At 38.2% G+C, this 17,418-nt stretch overlaps 1 protein-coding gene across 1 annotated transcript in view; it reads right to left on the bottom strand.

The window, feature by feature from the left end:
* The window catches only part of FNDC3B (fibronectin type III domain containing 3B), a 357,916-nt gene that overhangs the window by 148,059 nt on the left and 192,439 nt on the right, over positions 1-17,418 (bottom strand). Inside the window, exon 5 of the mRNA XM_060150005.1 lies at positions 2,057-2,300. Within this exon, the coding sequence (XP_060005988.1) occupies positions 2,057-2,300 (244 nt within the window). The remainder of the gene's footprint in view (positions 1-2,056; positions 2,301-17,418) is intronic.

Raw genomic sequence — 17,418 nt, 5'->3', positions numbered from 1 at the left:
CATAGCTTGAGGAAGACCTTTAAAAAGCAAATCTTTACAAGATAACCGATCTGCACTAGAGAAACACAATCCTATTCAAAAAGTGCATGCCCAAATAAATTATGTCTAAACATATACAAAAAGAATGGTAAAAAGGCTTTAAATATCACAATGCATTACACTTGAGACCTAAAATATTCACCATGGGTACTGATAGAATAATATCTTAAAACATCAAGAACTTTTAAACTCACATGGTTTGGGAAATTAAATGTTTAAATTGCTTTTAGGTGTATGCACACTGAGAACTAAGGTAAGACAATATATAAAAGCCTTTTTATTTATAAAGCAAAGGACTTTTGTTTTCTGCTTTCTTTAATCTGGAATCAATGAAGGCACTTTTATTTTACATTACTGCTCTGTGTTATTTTAATGAAATTAAACCAAAATACCCTATTCAATGAAGACAGTATAATTTCTCTTTTTGCTTAATTCTAACGATGACTTAAATCATACTGTTGTATAAAATTACAGAGGACACCATTCACAAAACAGTAACTGTGTGGCATCCTACTAAAAGACTGCTAAAATAAGGCAGGTCAGACACTCTTCATCAAGCAATGAGTCAGTAGCCAAGGCTTTTCACACTGTCATTAAGCTCAGACCTAACCAGAAAACTCTGACAAATGCTCAAATACTTAATGTGTACTGTGTCAGAGTACTGAATACTTTTTTAAAAACTATACTTAATTAACTGAATTTTTTCAGTTTTTATCAAAATGTTTTCATGGAACACGCCCAATCTGATGTTTTGGAGTGTTATGCTACTAGGCAAAAAGACTTTAGCAATAGGAAGCTATTGATGCCTCCATGCAATTAAAGTATCGATTCGTCTTTTGCTATCATCTCTCCATACCCCATTATAATAGCACCTGATCCTTTTGAATTATATTAAATTTCTTTCTAACTACTATTACTACAACTACAAAAAATCATATTCTATCCCTAAGTTACAACAGGACACAGGGTATTTCACTTAAAATACCTATCTCAAATTTTTCTCTTGTTAATAAGAAAATATTCCAATGTGGTATAAACATACAGGAGGAAACATATATATATATATATATATATATATATACACACACATATATATATACACATATATATATATATATATAAAAATATATAAAGTTGATGAGAGAAGGTAAGGTGATAACTTCCTCCAAAACTAACAGGCATTTCTCATACAATTTATCTGTAAACCAATGTAATAAGTGTTTGAAACAATAAAACACTTCAATTCACAGTCAGACACAGAAGAAAATCCCTTTGCAAAGTCCTAGAGGTTGAAGTCTAATTTTATCCTCACTTGTCTGGTTTCTTAGTATCCATTTTGATAGAGAAGGGCTTTAGACTAAACCAACACCAAGGCCAAAACTAAAAAGAAATAATGTCGGTATCTCTGAGATTCTTTTTCATTTCAAGGTAAATATTTGCCTAACAACCAGTGAAACTGTGGCTGCACTAATGGCTATTCTTAAACTAAAAACAGCGTTCAGGAAGACCACACCAACAGTCAGGGGATTTGGAGTTCGCCAAGATTGCAACAGAGCATCCAAGAAACCCAAGGTTTACCAAGACCTCGCAGTCTTCTATCACTGGAAAAGGGGCACAAAACCCTTTGTAAATTCCCTTCTACTGCTAGACCATATGGATGCCTAAGAAATAACGTGCTGCAGTTCTGTCTTGGGCCACGTTCACATAAAAATACGTTATCAGGACATGGGAACATATGATAGGTTACTGCCTCTTTTCTGAAATAAGTGGCTCTCCCACTACCTGCTCTCTGTGGGGTGGGATGAGGGCAGAATTTGAAAACATGTAAAGAAAGAAAGAGTTGCAAGACACAATTAAGGACAAAGAAAGTTAGGAATTTACCATGAGCTTTATACAGCAGATAGAACCTCCTCTACCATGTTTATTACAGAGGAAACAAAGCTGCTCACTGGCTCTCTCAAGCTACTTAAATGTTGTAACCAGTTCCAACAGCTCCCGATGCCAGCAATCTACTCACCTTGTTCACCGTATATTGTAGGGGGAAGATGATGCTGAGGAAAAAACTGAGGCGGCATATCTCCAGGTCCAGTAACAGGTGGGTAGTAAGCTGTGTGTGAGTTATGAATAAAATGCGGGTGGTGAGTCAGGTAGGGGGGTAGGTGATGGGTTGGAGACATGGCCGAGGGGTAGCTTGGGGGGTAGCACTCAGGAGACTGGGGTGTGACCACCACCCGGCGGACTCCAGTATTGTCTTCAATCACCTAAAGAAAACAGCAGAAAGAACATAGTATGCGTTATTAGTAAATATCCTGTGAATGTATATGGTATTTAATTACTTCCTCCCTAACTTTAATCTTCTCTCCTCCATAGGAAAAAAAAAAATTAGTGCATGTTGAATTCTGATTCTCTAATTCAACTAGTTAAATGAATTTTAGCTGGTGGTTTTCCAGAAAGAAGAGACTTTCTGGGCCACGTAAATATGCCTTAGAGGGCTGAGATTCCATGTCTGCCCCATAACACCCAACCCCGTTCCTGCTTTAGCAAGCACAGTTCCATGACACTGGGGCTTCAGGAAACCAAGGTAACATTAACTTCAGAACCCATAATAGTACCTAAAGGCCATTTAATCTGGAACCAAGGTTGTGGATGAAATGAGGGATCCCAACCCTTCAAACACTTGAGCAATCCCAAATCGAGGACACCTTCGCTCCCAAGATGTCCTGACGATGTACCGAGTGTTGTGAAGGAGACATTGTGACCGGGGACCTTCTGTGAGCAGAGTGAGCCAATCAACATTCTATCTATACTTTCTTCAAATGATTTTTTAAAAATTCAACCAAGGAAGGTAACATAAGGCAGTACAAAGCCAATATTTATTGCCTCTGTGACCAACTGCATGCTATCTGCTCTAGGAGCAAACAATTTTGTTGAGACACAGGATAAGAAAAAATACAACAGAAACCATAATCCAAAGGTAAAGCTGTGGGGTACAGAGAACAAGAGCATGAAGTGGCAGAATCAGAGCAGGCTTCGGGGACCTCAAAGAACTGGTAGGGCTGGGACAGGTGAGAGCATGGCCCCTGCATTAGGGCCCTGCAAAAAAGGGGACAATGACGCCACAAGAATAAACTTGGAAGCCGGAACCAGGCTTCCAAAGAGACCAGATGGCCTAATCTAGCTTAAGACAATCAGGTACATACACTGATAGGAAATTTTGTTTAAAAAAACAAACAAAGAAAAAACTGAAAATTAAACTTGTGTATTGAAATAGACTTCTCATTACATCTCAGGAGGCTGATTATAGGCCAAAATAAAATGACTTAATCATGTCTAAAGCATTCTAATAAAAAAATTATAGTAAGCTTTGTTTCCTAAAATACTGCTTGAGACAAAATGGCAAGTTTATCAACATTAGTCTGTACTTCAGTGAACAAGATAGGTTTAATTTTAATTAATAGCCATTAATCTTTTTTTTTTTTTTGCTGTACGCGGGCCTCTCACCGTTGTGGCCTCTCCCGTTGCGGAGCACAGGCTCCGGACACGCAGGCTCAGCGGCCATGGCTCACGGGCCCAGCCGCTCTGTGGCATGTGGGATCTTCCTGGACCGGGACACGAACCCACGTCCCCTGCATCGGCAGGCGGACTCTCAACCACTGCACCACTAGGGAAGCCCAATAGCCATTAATTTTTATGTTAAGAAAAACAATCTTTGTTTATTAATGAACCTATTAATATAATAGCTTCAGAATTAACTACTATGTTAATAGATCATTAATAAAGCAATAGTAACTCCTTAAAATTAAGATTCTGAGTCATACTCCCTACTAAAGCTCAGGATGTAGCTTTTTACATATTCTTTATTAAATGTAACCCTTTCCTGGCCTTGGCAAGTTAATCACATTAGCCTCATTTAGGCTGCTAAGTTACAGGTATATGTGAAATGGTGCTTAAACCATGACACTAGAAATTCTAATGTATACACTAATAATTATCATCAAAGCATCTTCTGTTTTTTTTCTTTATTGAATTATAGCTGATTTGCAATGTTGTTAGTTTCTGTTGTACAGCAGTGATTCAGTTATACATATGCATATATATGTATTCTTTTCCATTATAGTTTATTTCAGGATATTGAATATAGTTCCCAGTTCTATACAGTAGGACCTTGTTGTTTATCTATTTTATACATAGCATTGGGTTGGCCAAAAAGTTCCTTTAGTTTTTAAGTTAAAAGACATTTTTCATTTTCACCAAGAACTTTATTGAACAACGTATTCACTGTTTTGTTCCACTACCTTCTGCCATTTTTCAGGCAACTTCATAATCCCATCTTCCCAAAACTTTCTATTTTTTTTGACCAAAGGACTTTTCCAGGTGCCTTTTATAGTCTTCCAGGGAACTGAAATTTTTTCCATTAAGAGGATTTTGTAAAGACCGAAATAAATGGAAATCTGAAGGTGCAATGTCTGGTGAATACGGAGGATGAATCAGAACTTCCCAGCCAAGCTGTAACAGTTTTTGCCTGGTCATCAAAGAAACATGCGGTTTTGCATTATCCTGATGGAAGATTCTGCATTTTCTCTTGACTAATTCCAGATGCTTTTCATCAGGTGCTGCTTTCAGTTGGTCTACTTGGGAGCAGTTCTTGTTGGAATTAATCCTTTGGTTCTCTGGAAGGACCTCATAATAGAGGACTCCCTTCCAATCCCACCATATATACAACATCACCTTCTTTGGATGAAGACCGGCCTTTGGTGTGGTTGGTGGTGGCTCATTTTGCTTGCCCCACGATCTCTTCCATTCCACATTATTGTACAGTATCCACTTTTCACTGCCTGTCACAATTTGTTTTAGAAACAGAACATTTTCGTTACGTTTCAGTAGAGAATCCCATGAGGTAATATGGTCAAGAAGGTTTTTTGCGCTTAATTTACGTGGAACCCAAACATCAAAGCAATTCACATAGCCAAGCTGGTGCAAATGATTTTCAGTGCTTGATTTGGATATTTTGAGTATGTCAGCTATTTCCTACGTGGTATGCAAACCACTTTTGACACGTTCGATCAGTCACAGTACCTGCTCCATACACTGCACAAATTTTTTGCGTTTAAGTTGCATCTTTACCTTTCTTGAAATAATAAAGCATAACATGCTGACAATGTTGCTTTTTCTTCCATCTTCAATATTAAAATGGCTACGCAAAAATTCACCAATTTTGATTTTTTTTTTTTTTAATGCACGCTGATATGATAGCTGTCACAATACAATCTAACATTGTTTTGAATGAAGTTAAAGACAACTAAGTGCTACTCGAGCCAGCTTACGAGAAAACCAGACGAACTTTTTGGTCAACCCAATAGTTTGTATCTGCTAATCCCCAAACCCTAATTTATCCCTCCTCCACCACCCCCGCTTTCCCCTTTGGTAACCACAAGTTTGTTTTCTATGCCTGAGTCTGCTTCTGTTATGTAAGTAAGTTTATCTGTATCCTACTTTAGATTTCACATATAAGTGTTATCATGCGATATTTGTTTTTGTCTGGCTTACTTCACTTAGTATGATAACCTCTAGGTCCATGCATGTTGCTGCAAATGGCATTATTTCATTCTTTTTTTTTTTTTTTTGGCTGACTAGTATTCCACTGTGTATATATACCACATCGTCTTTATCCATTCATCTGTCGATGGACATTTAGGTTGATTCCATGTTTTGGCTACTGTATATAGTGCTACTATGAACACTGGGGTCCATGTATCTTTTCGAATTACAGTTTTCTCCAGATATATGTCCAGCAGTGGGATTGCTGGATCATATGGCAACTCTATTTTTAGTTTCTTAAGGAACCTCCATACTGTTTTCCATAGTGGCTGCACCAATTTACATTCCCACCAACCGTGTAGGAGGGTTCCCTTTTCTCCACACCCTCTCCAGCATTTGTTATTTACAGACTTTTTAATGATGGCCATTCTGACCAGTGTGAAGTGATACCTCTTTGTAGTTTTGATTTGCATTTCTCTAACAATTAGTGATGTTGAACATCTTTTCATGTGCCTATTGGCCATCTGTATGTCTTCTTTGGAGAAATGTCTGTTTAGGTCTTCTGCCCATTTTTTGATTGGGATTTTGTTTGTTTATTGTTGTTGTTATTGAGTTGTATGAGCTGTGTGTATATTTTGGAAATTAAGCCCTTGTAGGTTGCATCATTTACAAATATTTTCTCCCCTTCCAGAGGTTGTCTTTTTGCTTTGTTTATAGTTTCCTTTGCTGTGCAAAAGTTTGATTAGGTCCCATTTGTTTATTTCAAGCATCTTCTATTTTGTCTAACACACAGAGCATGAATATGGTAGCGCATTTTTTATAATTTTAGTATAAATATGGGTTTTTCTTACCATCTCATATAAACATGCATTATTCTATAGTGTCTTCTTTCCCTCGGCCCTGCCACTAGCTATTAAGAAAAAAGTAAGGCATATTCCAGATGTCCCTCTTTCATACAATCTTCTTTCAATCCCGTGCTAGACAATGGAAGGGCACATAAGCAAAGTATTTGTTTTCTAGAAGCTTACAACCTACATTATTTCAGTCAACTTAAAACTTCCAATGATCAAGCAGTCTATACAGACTTGACTGAGGTAGTACAAGAAGAACAGGGATCTCACTAAATGTGAAGAACAACCCTGGGCTTGTAAACAGGGGTAGTTACGACGAAGAGAAATTACTTTCATTTCATCATATAGTTTCTGACTTGTTAAAGTGCTTAAAAAAAAAAAGTTGGGCAAAAAGCACTAACAAAAGTAAGAAATCCAGTCAAGGGGGAAAAAAAAACAAAAAAAAGAGATACAGAGCTGAAACATTATCTTTTTACTACTATATTTTATAAGAATAAATATGTCCACTAATTACAAACATTAATAAATCTGAAGTATAAATTACTATTCACCAAAAAATGGATTTCCAGTTAGAGAACTAAGTAGCTTCTTGAAACCGCAAACTGCCTGCATATATGAAGACTGTTTGATAGTCCCATATGTAATTATCTTAAATTATTCTGTGTTATTTGTGAAAGAAGTCTATTTACATGTACACGTGTGAGGGGATACTTTTGGAAACCTGCTCCTTAGCCAATCAAAGCCTACCTTATGACTAAAAATATTTTTATGAAATGAAATATTCTGAAATAATCAGAAACAAAAATCAAAAAATGTGTACCGAGTATTTTGTTTACTGTTCTTCCATAACACAAACTGTAGCATATTTAATTATCAAATGCAGTTTTGATCTATGTCTAAGGAAATTATGCCTATGTTCCTCCAAAGTCTGAGGAGCGATAATAACGCACAAAATAATAAACAACTCAGGAAACGGTGGCAATAACATGCTTTAAAAAATACGGTTCATAAAGAAATATATTACTGTAGCAGAAGAATTCAGACATCAGCAAGAGTTCAGTCTAAAAATCCTGAGACAATAAAAATGTGCCTTTAGTCTTCATAAACGACCATGGAAAAGACAATTCATTTCCTTTTGGGGTGAATGAAATTGGGACAATGTCCAGAGGCAGACAAATCACCTGTACTCAATTCAACAACTATTTCCTGATACACACTATGAGCTAAGCACTGGATATTCAAAAGTGGGGAAAGAAATAGGTGCTAAACATTAAGATTTGTCTAGCCTAAAAACAAAGAGAAAAATTAGCTTGAGTCCTAGTGAGTTCTGTTCAGAAATCTGAACAAAGTACTGTTTTTTCAGAAATGAAAACCAAGTATTCTTCATCTAGATTTTTTTCTAGCCCTGTGACTCAACGGAACACTCACCTTCTCCAGAGAGCACAGATCCTTGGAAAACATCATTGTGCCAGGTCCTCAAGGCTGCCACCTGTTATGGACTGAATTATGTGTCCTCCTCCCTGCCCCGCACCAATTCATATATTTATGTCCTAACCCGCAGTACCTCAGCATGTGACTGTATTTGGAGATAGGGCCCTTAATGAAGTAATTATGGTAAAATGAGGTCATATGGGTGGGTCCTAATCAGACATGACTGATATCCATATAAGAAAAGGAAATTAGGACACAGACAGGCAGAGGGAAGACCATGTGAGGACAGCAAAGGAAGAAGGCCATCAACAAGCCAATGAGAGAGGCCTTAAAAGAAACCAAACTGATAGCCTGAGGAACTGTGAGGAAATAATTTCTGTTGTTTAAGCCGCCCAGTCTATGACACTTTGTTATGGTGGCCTTAGCAAATTAACACGCCACCTCTCAGAGCCTCCTATCTTAAGTTCTACCATTCTTGTCCGCTTAAAACAAAAACGAAAAACAAAGCCAACACCCCCCCCCCCCCCCCGCACCACAAAAACCGCAAAAAACCTCTCTTCAAAAAGTAATGCATTTATCCTCCTGGACTAAACCCAGCCACCTTCCTCTAGCTAAGGAAGAAAGCTTGACGGCAAACAGCAGCTAGTTTGAATCTTTATCACGTCCTTTTATTCTACTCAATAAGTATTTACTGAGGAACTTCTATGTGCCTAGTGTCCTCTGCTATCCTGTGGCTGATACACATGGATGAGAGGCTAGAAAATGAGGCACAAAAGATTAAACCGAGAGAATGTATGCCTTCCTTACACCAGTGTTTTTAGAAGTATGACCAAGAGAACTGCTAAAACAAAATGAGATAGCCTGGGGGCAACAGCAAGAGGGAGAGCTAATGGGAGCAGCAGGGAGGGAGAGGAGAAAGCAAGTCACAGCCAGTGCCTGTGGCCTGCCAGCTGCTTGTCACCTGTTACCTCATGTGACTTCCTTAACTACTGGAGAACTAGATATTAGCATCCCGTTGTACATGAGAAAACCAAGGCACAGCACGATTAAAATGTACAACTAGTTCAACTGCAGAACCAGATTTTCATTCTGGTCTATACTCCCAAGTTTTCATTATGTAAAGAATCATACAGGAGTTAGGTATGCTGCGAAATAAATATGTAAATAATGAACTGTTAGAAATAGGTTATTAAGAGATGTGAAAGGATTCAAGATACAAACAATATTTATTGAACACCTGCTGCTCTGCTTTAATATCTTCTACCTGAAATAAGGCAGCAGCATGTTAAGGTCCTGGAACAGTAACTGATACGTAATAGATAAACCTTACCTAGCAATTACTACTATTACCACCTCACTAAATCTTCCCAACAACCCTGGGAGGCAAATACAGTTACCCCCATTTGAGACAGAAAAGGAATGAAGCTCAGTAAAGTTAAGCTAACACACACAAGGTCAGAGAGCTATGGGGGGAAGTGGCGGGGGAGGGAGGCGGGGTACAATTTTGAGTCCGAGAACTAAAGTGGACATCTTAAAAACACTTATGTTTTGATGATCCTTTCTCGTGTTAACAGAGAAGGTAGTTCTTCTCCTTATTGAACTGAAATGCTCCACAGGAATTTTAACAAAACTCCTCAGTTCCTAAAACTCTCTCCTTCTACTTCTTCTGGGCTGCAAACAACAAGAATCAAAAGAGCTTCAATGGTAGGAGGCAAAAGAAAAATTTTAACAGGCTGCCCCAATGGCCAGTGATGATCCCAGATGTGGGTAGAACAGACTGCCTGTGGACACACGTGAGCCCGCATGCATGCAGGTAGCGTGCAAATCTGGATCGCTTGAGTGAGCTGCTGCACACAGAAAACTGGGACCTAATGTGTTTGTGAAAGTTGGGCTCAGACTCACTTCCTAACTGTGGCCAACATACTTAAAAGAGGCCTCCCAGGCCATTCCGGTAAGGGAAGAAGTCTCAGCTAAAGCTGAGCAGTGAACAAGGAGAAGAAAAGTCTGGGCAACATGAAACAGCTGCATGGACAGAGGGACGGGCAGGCAAGCAGTCCAGGCTTCTGCCAGCCAGACTGGTGCTCACCTCTCCACCAGCATCTCTGTCCTGTAACGCAGATTACAGATCTGTGTCTCCCACCAACTCCAAGTCCCTCAAGACACCCGGGTACACAGGGGGCTCTCAATATATGTTAGCTAACCAACAAATGAATGGAAAAGCAAGCAAAAAAAAAAAAATTTTCTCTTTTAGATTTGATGTCTAGAAAAAGTTATTAACACATTTTTTATCAAACTCAACCCACCCCATAACTCAGGTATATATCTTAGTTTAGACATCATACTCTAAAGTTTCAGAAAATCTAAACTCAATTCCAGATCTGTTATCCCTGACACTCTTATTTTAAATAAGTATGATTTTACTATAAGAAAGACACAGAAAATTTACACATTTCCTATATAAGTTCTACTTCAAATCCAAATGCAATTGAGTGATTTTACTTTATTCTCACCAAGCAGGAATAAAGAAGCATTATTTCTCACCTTTCCTTTCTGCACTGACTCCTCACTCTGCATTTTCTAATATAGTAAACAATACGAAAGAGGAAAAGCAAGTTTGTTCTTCACGGAGGGGAGAGACTTAAAACATACGGACTGTACTTTCCCCAGCCCAACCCCCTTTTTGCTCCTATGGATGGATGAAACTCCTACCACCATCACCAAGTACCTTAGAAGAAAGAGAAAATTAGGATAAAGGAATATTCAAAGGGCAACCAAAGAATTACAGGAGCCAAGTAGTGATTCTATTTTACAGATGAAGTTAAGTTACTTGACTTAAAAACGTGGCAGAATTCAATGTATTTCTCAAATCTGCCGACTTACTTTTCTGTCCGTTCAAACTTAATAATCATAACTGCGGCTGAAAACATCAAATGTTACTTCTCAATCTCCTTTCTCTTCACATCTGTTATAGCCCAACACTGATGAAACACTATCTGCTCTTTCCAGTGTAACATTATCATGAATGGTCTGAGACAATAAACCCTCTAGGTTTAGGACCAGCTCCTCTTGCCGCATAGCATGGTTATTTTTGTAGCAGAATGGAAAAATAAATTATTGGTGACATTTCTGGGTTTCTAAAAGCCCTTTATATAATATCAAAGGATTATCCTGCAGAGTAGTTGCAGATTGATAATCAACATCCTCTCTGAATCAAGAAAAGAAAAAGTTCCTTGAAAATTCCAGCTACTTTTCTGAAACAGTTCTTGCCAATGATTAAGTAAACAACTAATTTCATATGCTTCACAGGTAACCAAACTTAAGGATTTAAGTAATAAGGTGATTCATGAATGAATAAAAATTCCCCATTTTACCCACACACTCATTTATACCTAGAAACCTTAAATTTTCCATTGGTGCATAATTTTTAATGCACATGCCAACTTCAGGCAATGGCTAAGGTACAGAGTGACAAGGGAATGGTTAGATCCAGATAACAAATCTGAGGTTGCTAAACGGGGAATCCCAAGTTGAAGGTACTGATATGGCCCCTGTCTTCAGTATTTTAGAGTATGAACCTTACAGACAAACTTGTACAGAGGTGACCATACGACCCAGCAATCCCACTACTGGGCATATACCCTGACAAAACCATAATTCAAAAAGAGTCACGTACCACAATGTTCATGGCAGCTCTATTTACAATAGCCAGGAGATGGAAACAACCTAAGTGTCCATCATCGGATGAATGGATAAAGAAGATGTGGCACGTATATACAATGGAATATTACTCAGCCATAAAAAGAAACGAAATTGAGTTATTTGTAGTGAGGTGGATGGACCTAGAGTCTGTCATACAGAGTGAAGTAAGTAAAAAAATGGTCATGAAGAACCTAGGGGCAAGACAGGAATAAAGACACAGACCTGCTAGAGAATGGACTTGAGGATATGGGGAGGGCGAAGGGTAAGCTGGGACAAAGTGAGAGAGTGGCATTGACATATATACACCACCAAACGTAAAATAGCTAGTGGGAAGCAGCCGCATAGCACAGGGAGATCAGCTCGGTGCTTTGTGACCACCTAGAGGGGTGGGATAGGGACGGTGGGAGGGAGGGAGACGCAAGAGGGAGGAGATATGGGGGTATATGTATAACTGATTCACTTTGTTATAAAGCAGAAACTAGCACACCATTGTAAAGCGATTATACTGCAATAAAGATGTTAAAAAATAAATAAATGAAAAGAGGTGACCAGTATAAGGAGATACCCTCATAAATGGCAAGCCTCACTCTGGTGGCTTTATATGTACTAACACTTTTATACACAGAAAAACCACTCACACTTACATAAATCTTTAATCTGGAAAAAGGAGCACAACTAGGGCATATATAAATCAAATCAACTTTTAGTACTTTACTAAACAGACAGGGCTCTTTCCAGGTGACTGTCGAGTGATTTATAACTAAAACCACTGAAGGCTGGAGAGGAGTATGGAAACAAGTACATCTTCTGTGGTATCTCTTTTAATCCAACGTCTTCAGTAAAGTATGTAATGCTATATAGCTGAGGGGACATTAAGAAGGAAGCCCAGCAAGGTTTGAGACACATCTTATGGACCACAGAACTGGGGTTGGGTCCTCAGCTGGTGCCAGCTCCATTACCACATCTTGGCTACCCTAGCTTGAGGGGCAGAGAGGCCCTATTTAGAAAGAGCTAAGCAACTTAATAACGTATAAAGTGCTCGGCACGTAACTCGCATAATACTCAGAAGATCCTCTAACATAGGCAACATCATAGTCCTAAATTCTGGATTAAGAATCTTCAGGAGCAATTAAGTAATTAACCTAAGGCCAACTAAATGGGTGACAAGATTCATACCCAAGTACTCTCACTAGAAATGCTGTGCCTTTTGTCATATTTTATTGTATATTACCAACCTAAATACCAAAAAGAACCACATCTGAAGATCAAAAATCAAATCTAATACTCCCCAGGATATGTACGGAGCATGAGAACATTGGACAAGTGAAAAGAGTTATATCCATAGAGTTTCAATTAATAAAATGGACCAAACAATTATTTCAGACTAGATGGAAATGCTGTTTTAAGGAACAGAATATTTGTTGGAAGATAAACAGTAAGTAGCAATCTGATGGTTTAATTTGTGCCAAACTGAGCTGCCTTTAAGATATTAATAACAAACAACAAGGTCCTACTGTATAGCGTAGGGAACTATATTCAATGTCCTGAGATAAACCATAATGGAAAAGAATGTTTTTAAAATGTGTATATATATATATATATATATATATATATATATATAAAACTGAATCACTGTGCTGTACAGCAGAGATTAACACAACATTGTAAATCAACTGTTCAATTTTTAAAAAAGATATTAATAAAGCTATTAACAGCAGGAATCAACGGGAATAACTGTTGCTGTTCCTCCAGCACCTCTCCATTGACCAGCACAGAAGACACAGCCAATAACATCTTTTCAGTGCAGCTTCTCAGACACATATACATCCATGGAAACACAGGCAGGCTGTTCTAGATTGTGTCTATGAATTTTATATTTTACACTTAAAAATGCTCATCAGTTTGGCAGTGGGTTCCATGGCACGAGAAAGGATTAAGAATCTGTGCTGTTGATAATCAGATATTTATTACAAAGCAAAACAACTGTTAGTCCAAGTTGGTAAACCTGATGAGTTTCAAAGAGTGTGTAGGAATATAACCACTTAACTTTGGTTCAGTTTTGTGCTCAAAGGTTGGGCAAATGTGATTTTCTAAGAAAAGTTGTTACATATGACAAAAGTGGGTTACTAATTTAGAAAGACAGACTACAATAATTGTGTGATAAAATCATATAATGTAATGTGCATAATTTAATCCTTATCAATGATTCAGAAGTCATTTCTAGATGTGACATCTTCTCAATATTATTACTATGAAAATCAACTATCAAATCAACTATCATTTTTCTGTAGAAGTGAAGAATAGCATTCTACTCAATAGAATGCTAAATCCCAAAAAAGTGTGCCCCACTGTTTTGGTAATGATTGCTTATGGAAACTTACTTATATTCTCTCTTGGTCTCCTTCTTAAGGAGCAGTATGAACAGTACAGGAGAATCCTCTAATTTTAGATTAGAAAAGAACCTCAGAGATCCTCAAACACTTTCCTTTGCCCTCCTCCCTCCACAAGATAAAAATGACTCCAAAAGTCAGCCAAATTTTAATAAATGCCTAGTATGTGCTTGACACCTTTCAAGGAACTAGAGATACAGTGTTGAACAGGACACATATTTCATCCTGCTAATCCTGTGTTCTATTAGGTCACAATGCCAGGATCGTAGAAACAAAGGAAAGAAATCCAAGAGAAAATGCAGAACAGGGAGACAGAGGACTCAGAAAGAGAAAACTTGCACAATGCTTTGAGGGGAGGGTACATCTCTTTAATTTACCATCGCCAACCTTGTCTGTAATCGCTCCTCAGACAAAATAAGCCATAAAATGAAAATAAAGTTACTGTAAATCTGATGATGATAGAAATTAAAACAGAATGGGTACGTAAGTCCTCTGCTCTTTTCCACAGAAGCTCCCAACACCCATGCACACACTGTGTGCACACACACTGTTCACTGTGAAACATCTTCCTAACTTCCTATAGAAAAGTCAATTTTTCCAGAGGATTTAAAGTTTTGAAAGAGATTCCAATTTTCTTCTTATTGGCCGCCAAATGGGTCTGATTCTTGGTCTACCCAGGCACAGGGCAATGCCCCATGTTCCTTCCTGCTCATCATTTCTACAACGTTGAAGGTTGAAGCACAGCATTAGTTTAACACCAGGTTGTAATTACCAAAGGGAAGCAGTTGAAGCTAATGCTCATAGCTCAGCTGACCTGGCTGAACAAAATGTAGGAAAGCATTCCACGGCTTCCACCTAACAGGCCCCATTGTTTCTCCACAGGGCTCTGATTTCTGGCCAACTCTTAAAACAAGCCTCACTGGAGAATGATCAACCAAACCAAAATTTAAACATGTTTTTAAATAGATTTCTTGTCTCTCCCCGGTCAAGAGAAATGGAATATATATAATTTCAACAGGTATTTACCCATTAACTAATCCCCAAAACAATGGAATGGGTTAAAGTGTGTACTTCCGCTATAACAACAGAAACACTTACTTTGACTACTCTGAAGTTTTTAGGTTACATCAATTAACCTGGAAAAAGAAGAGTGGTTTCTCCAATGATGGAACATTAACTTGGATGTTTCACTTTGTCTCTTCATATGCTTTTTAAATCTGGGGGTCTACATGAAACCTTTCCCTGTAACTTTTGAAAATGTTTCATAAATTACTATGGAAGCATGGAACATAAAACTCAAGGCATCTGCTTAAGAAATTTTTATATATAAATTCTTCAAAAGTTAATGATGAGGTTAAAAAAATTTAAGAAAAACCAGGGAAGTATACAATGAAAGGAAAAATTTGCTTCATATAGCATGATCTCAGTGTGTAGTGAGGAGGCAAATTCTGCCAAACTTTCACTGAAATTGTTCTAACAGGCCTCTTCATTCTAATAGCTACCACGTAGTGAATGCCCACTGTGGAGTACACACCTTACACAGCACTTCTCTTAATTCTTCCCTCTGCCACATCAGGTAGGCATTCACCTATGTGGCAAGAGTTTGTAAAAGCTACATGGAAGTAGCCATGGTGGAATACGAAGGCAAAGGCCTTTTCAAGTAATGTCCATGTTCTTCCTAGCTCGCCCTCTTTTCCCATAGCTTCAACCCTAATGACACTAATAAATGCTTTTACATAATGGAAATAATGGTGATAAGTGGATAAGGCTAAATTAAATTCCCTCTCACCTAAATCCACTTTCTCACAGGTGGGGGGAAAAAAAAAACCCACAAAAACTTAGCCTGTATTTTCTCTCAAGTTGAAAATGTCAGATCACATTTTCCTCAAACCTCCCCCAGCCTCCCACCAAAAAGTAAAGCACAAAATACACACTCACACTACAACGAAGAAAAGCTTACTATCTCAGAGAAGGTTCCACTGTTCTCCTGCCCTAGTCCACACTATCTCTAAAGCCCACAGGGTCAGTCCTTCCCAAACTAAGAAAACACAGGCTGTGCTGTTGACAGTGAGTCACAGCAGAGCTGTCTCAACTCCACGTTTGTCTTTCTATAAGATCATCTGCTCATTACTAACATTGGTATTTTGTCAACTTGATCAAGTTTATCAATTTATCTTTCAAGCACTTATAGCTACTGAAGTATGGAATGAATGCTACAACCAAGAAATTCCCCATTGACTCGGTTTAGAGTGACTGTAATGCCTTTAATCATTTACTTGCCTCTCTCTTCAATTTTCTTACAATAATGTACCATCTCATATATGGGTAGCTAGGGTTTTAGTATTAGAGATGCACAAGTAGACACACCACACATCCACACTCACACTGTCAAAAAGCAATGTAACATGAAGTAAATACAGTTAATCCTTGAACAAGGTGGACGTCAGGGGCACCGACCCGCCTCACAGTCAAAAGTCCACAAATAACTAATAATCAGCTCTCCTTATCTGTACCTCCTCATCCATGGACTCAACCAACCACGCATCGTGTAGTACTGAGTATTTAGTACTGAAAAAAATCCACGTATAAGTGGACCTGAGCGGTTTCAACTCATGTTCTTCAAGGGTCAACTGTATATCCATCAAAGTAGGCTCTGTCACTGACTTAGAGATCACATCATAGTGGGAAAAAGGTCAGTGAGTTCAGAAATGCCTGGGTTGCAATCCTGGTTCAACTCAGGGCCTTAGCTTCCTCGTATGTAAAGTTAGGATGGTGAAAACCAGACACGTAAATAGAGCATTCAGCAGAGTGCACAGCATACGCAGTAGTCATTACCACCATCAACACAGGCACCAAGACAGGCTGGGCCATTTTTCCCAGCTGTGCCACTGTTTGCTGATTAATAGTTAGGACTAGTCACTATCTTTCCCTCCCTCCTCTTTTGTAATAGCTTTATTGAGGTGTAATTTACATACCGCAAAATCCATTCTTTTAAAGTGTCTGATTCAGTTGGTTTTTAGTATATTCAGAGTTGAGTGACCATTACCACTATTTATTTCCAGAACACTGTCATCACCCCCAAAAGAATACCATACCCACTAGCAGCAACTCCCTAATACTCTCTCCCCCAGCCCCCGGCACCAACTAATACATTATCAGTGTCTATGCATTTGCCTATTCTGAACATTGTATATAAATGGAATGATACTGTATATGGCTTTTGTGTCTGGCTTCTTTCACTTAGCACAATATTTTCAAGGTTCATCCACTTTTTAGCATGTATAAGTACTTCATTCCTTCTTATGGCTGAATAATAGTCCATTTTATGGATATATCACAACATGTTTATCCATTCATAGGCTGATGGACATTTGGGTTGTTTCCACATTGGGGTTATTATGAATAGTGCTGCTATGAATATTCATGTACAAGCTTTTTTTGTGTATAAACATATGTTTTCTCTCCTCTTG

This window comes from Lagenorhynchus albirostris, chromosome 5, assembly GCF_949774975.1.
Source record: "Lagenorhynchus albirostris chromosome 5, mLagAlb1.1, whole genome shotgun sequence".
In the NCBI taxonomy this organism is placed as follows: domain Eukaryota; kingdom Metazoa; phylum Chordata; class Mammalia; order Artiodactyla; family Delphinidae; genus Lagenorhynchus; species Lagenorhynchus albirostris.
The sequence above is the reverse complement of the archived record's forward strand: the minus strand, read 5'-3'. Positions and strand labels throughout refer to the sequence as shown.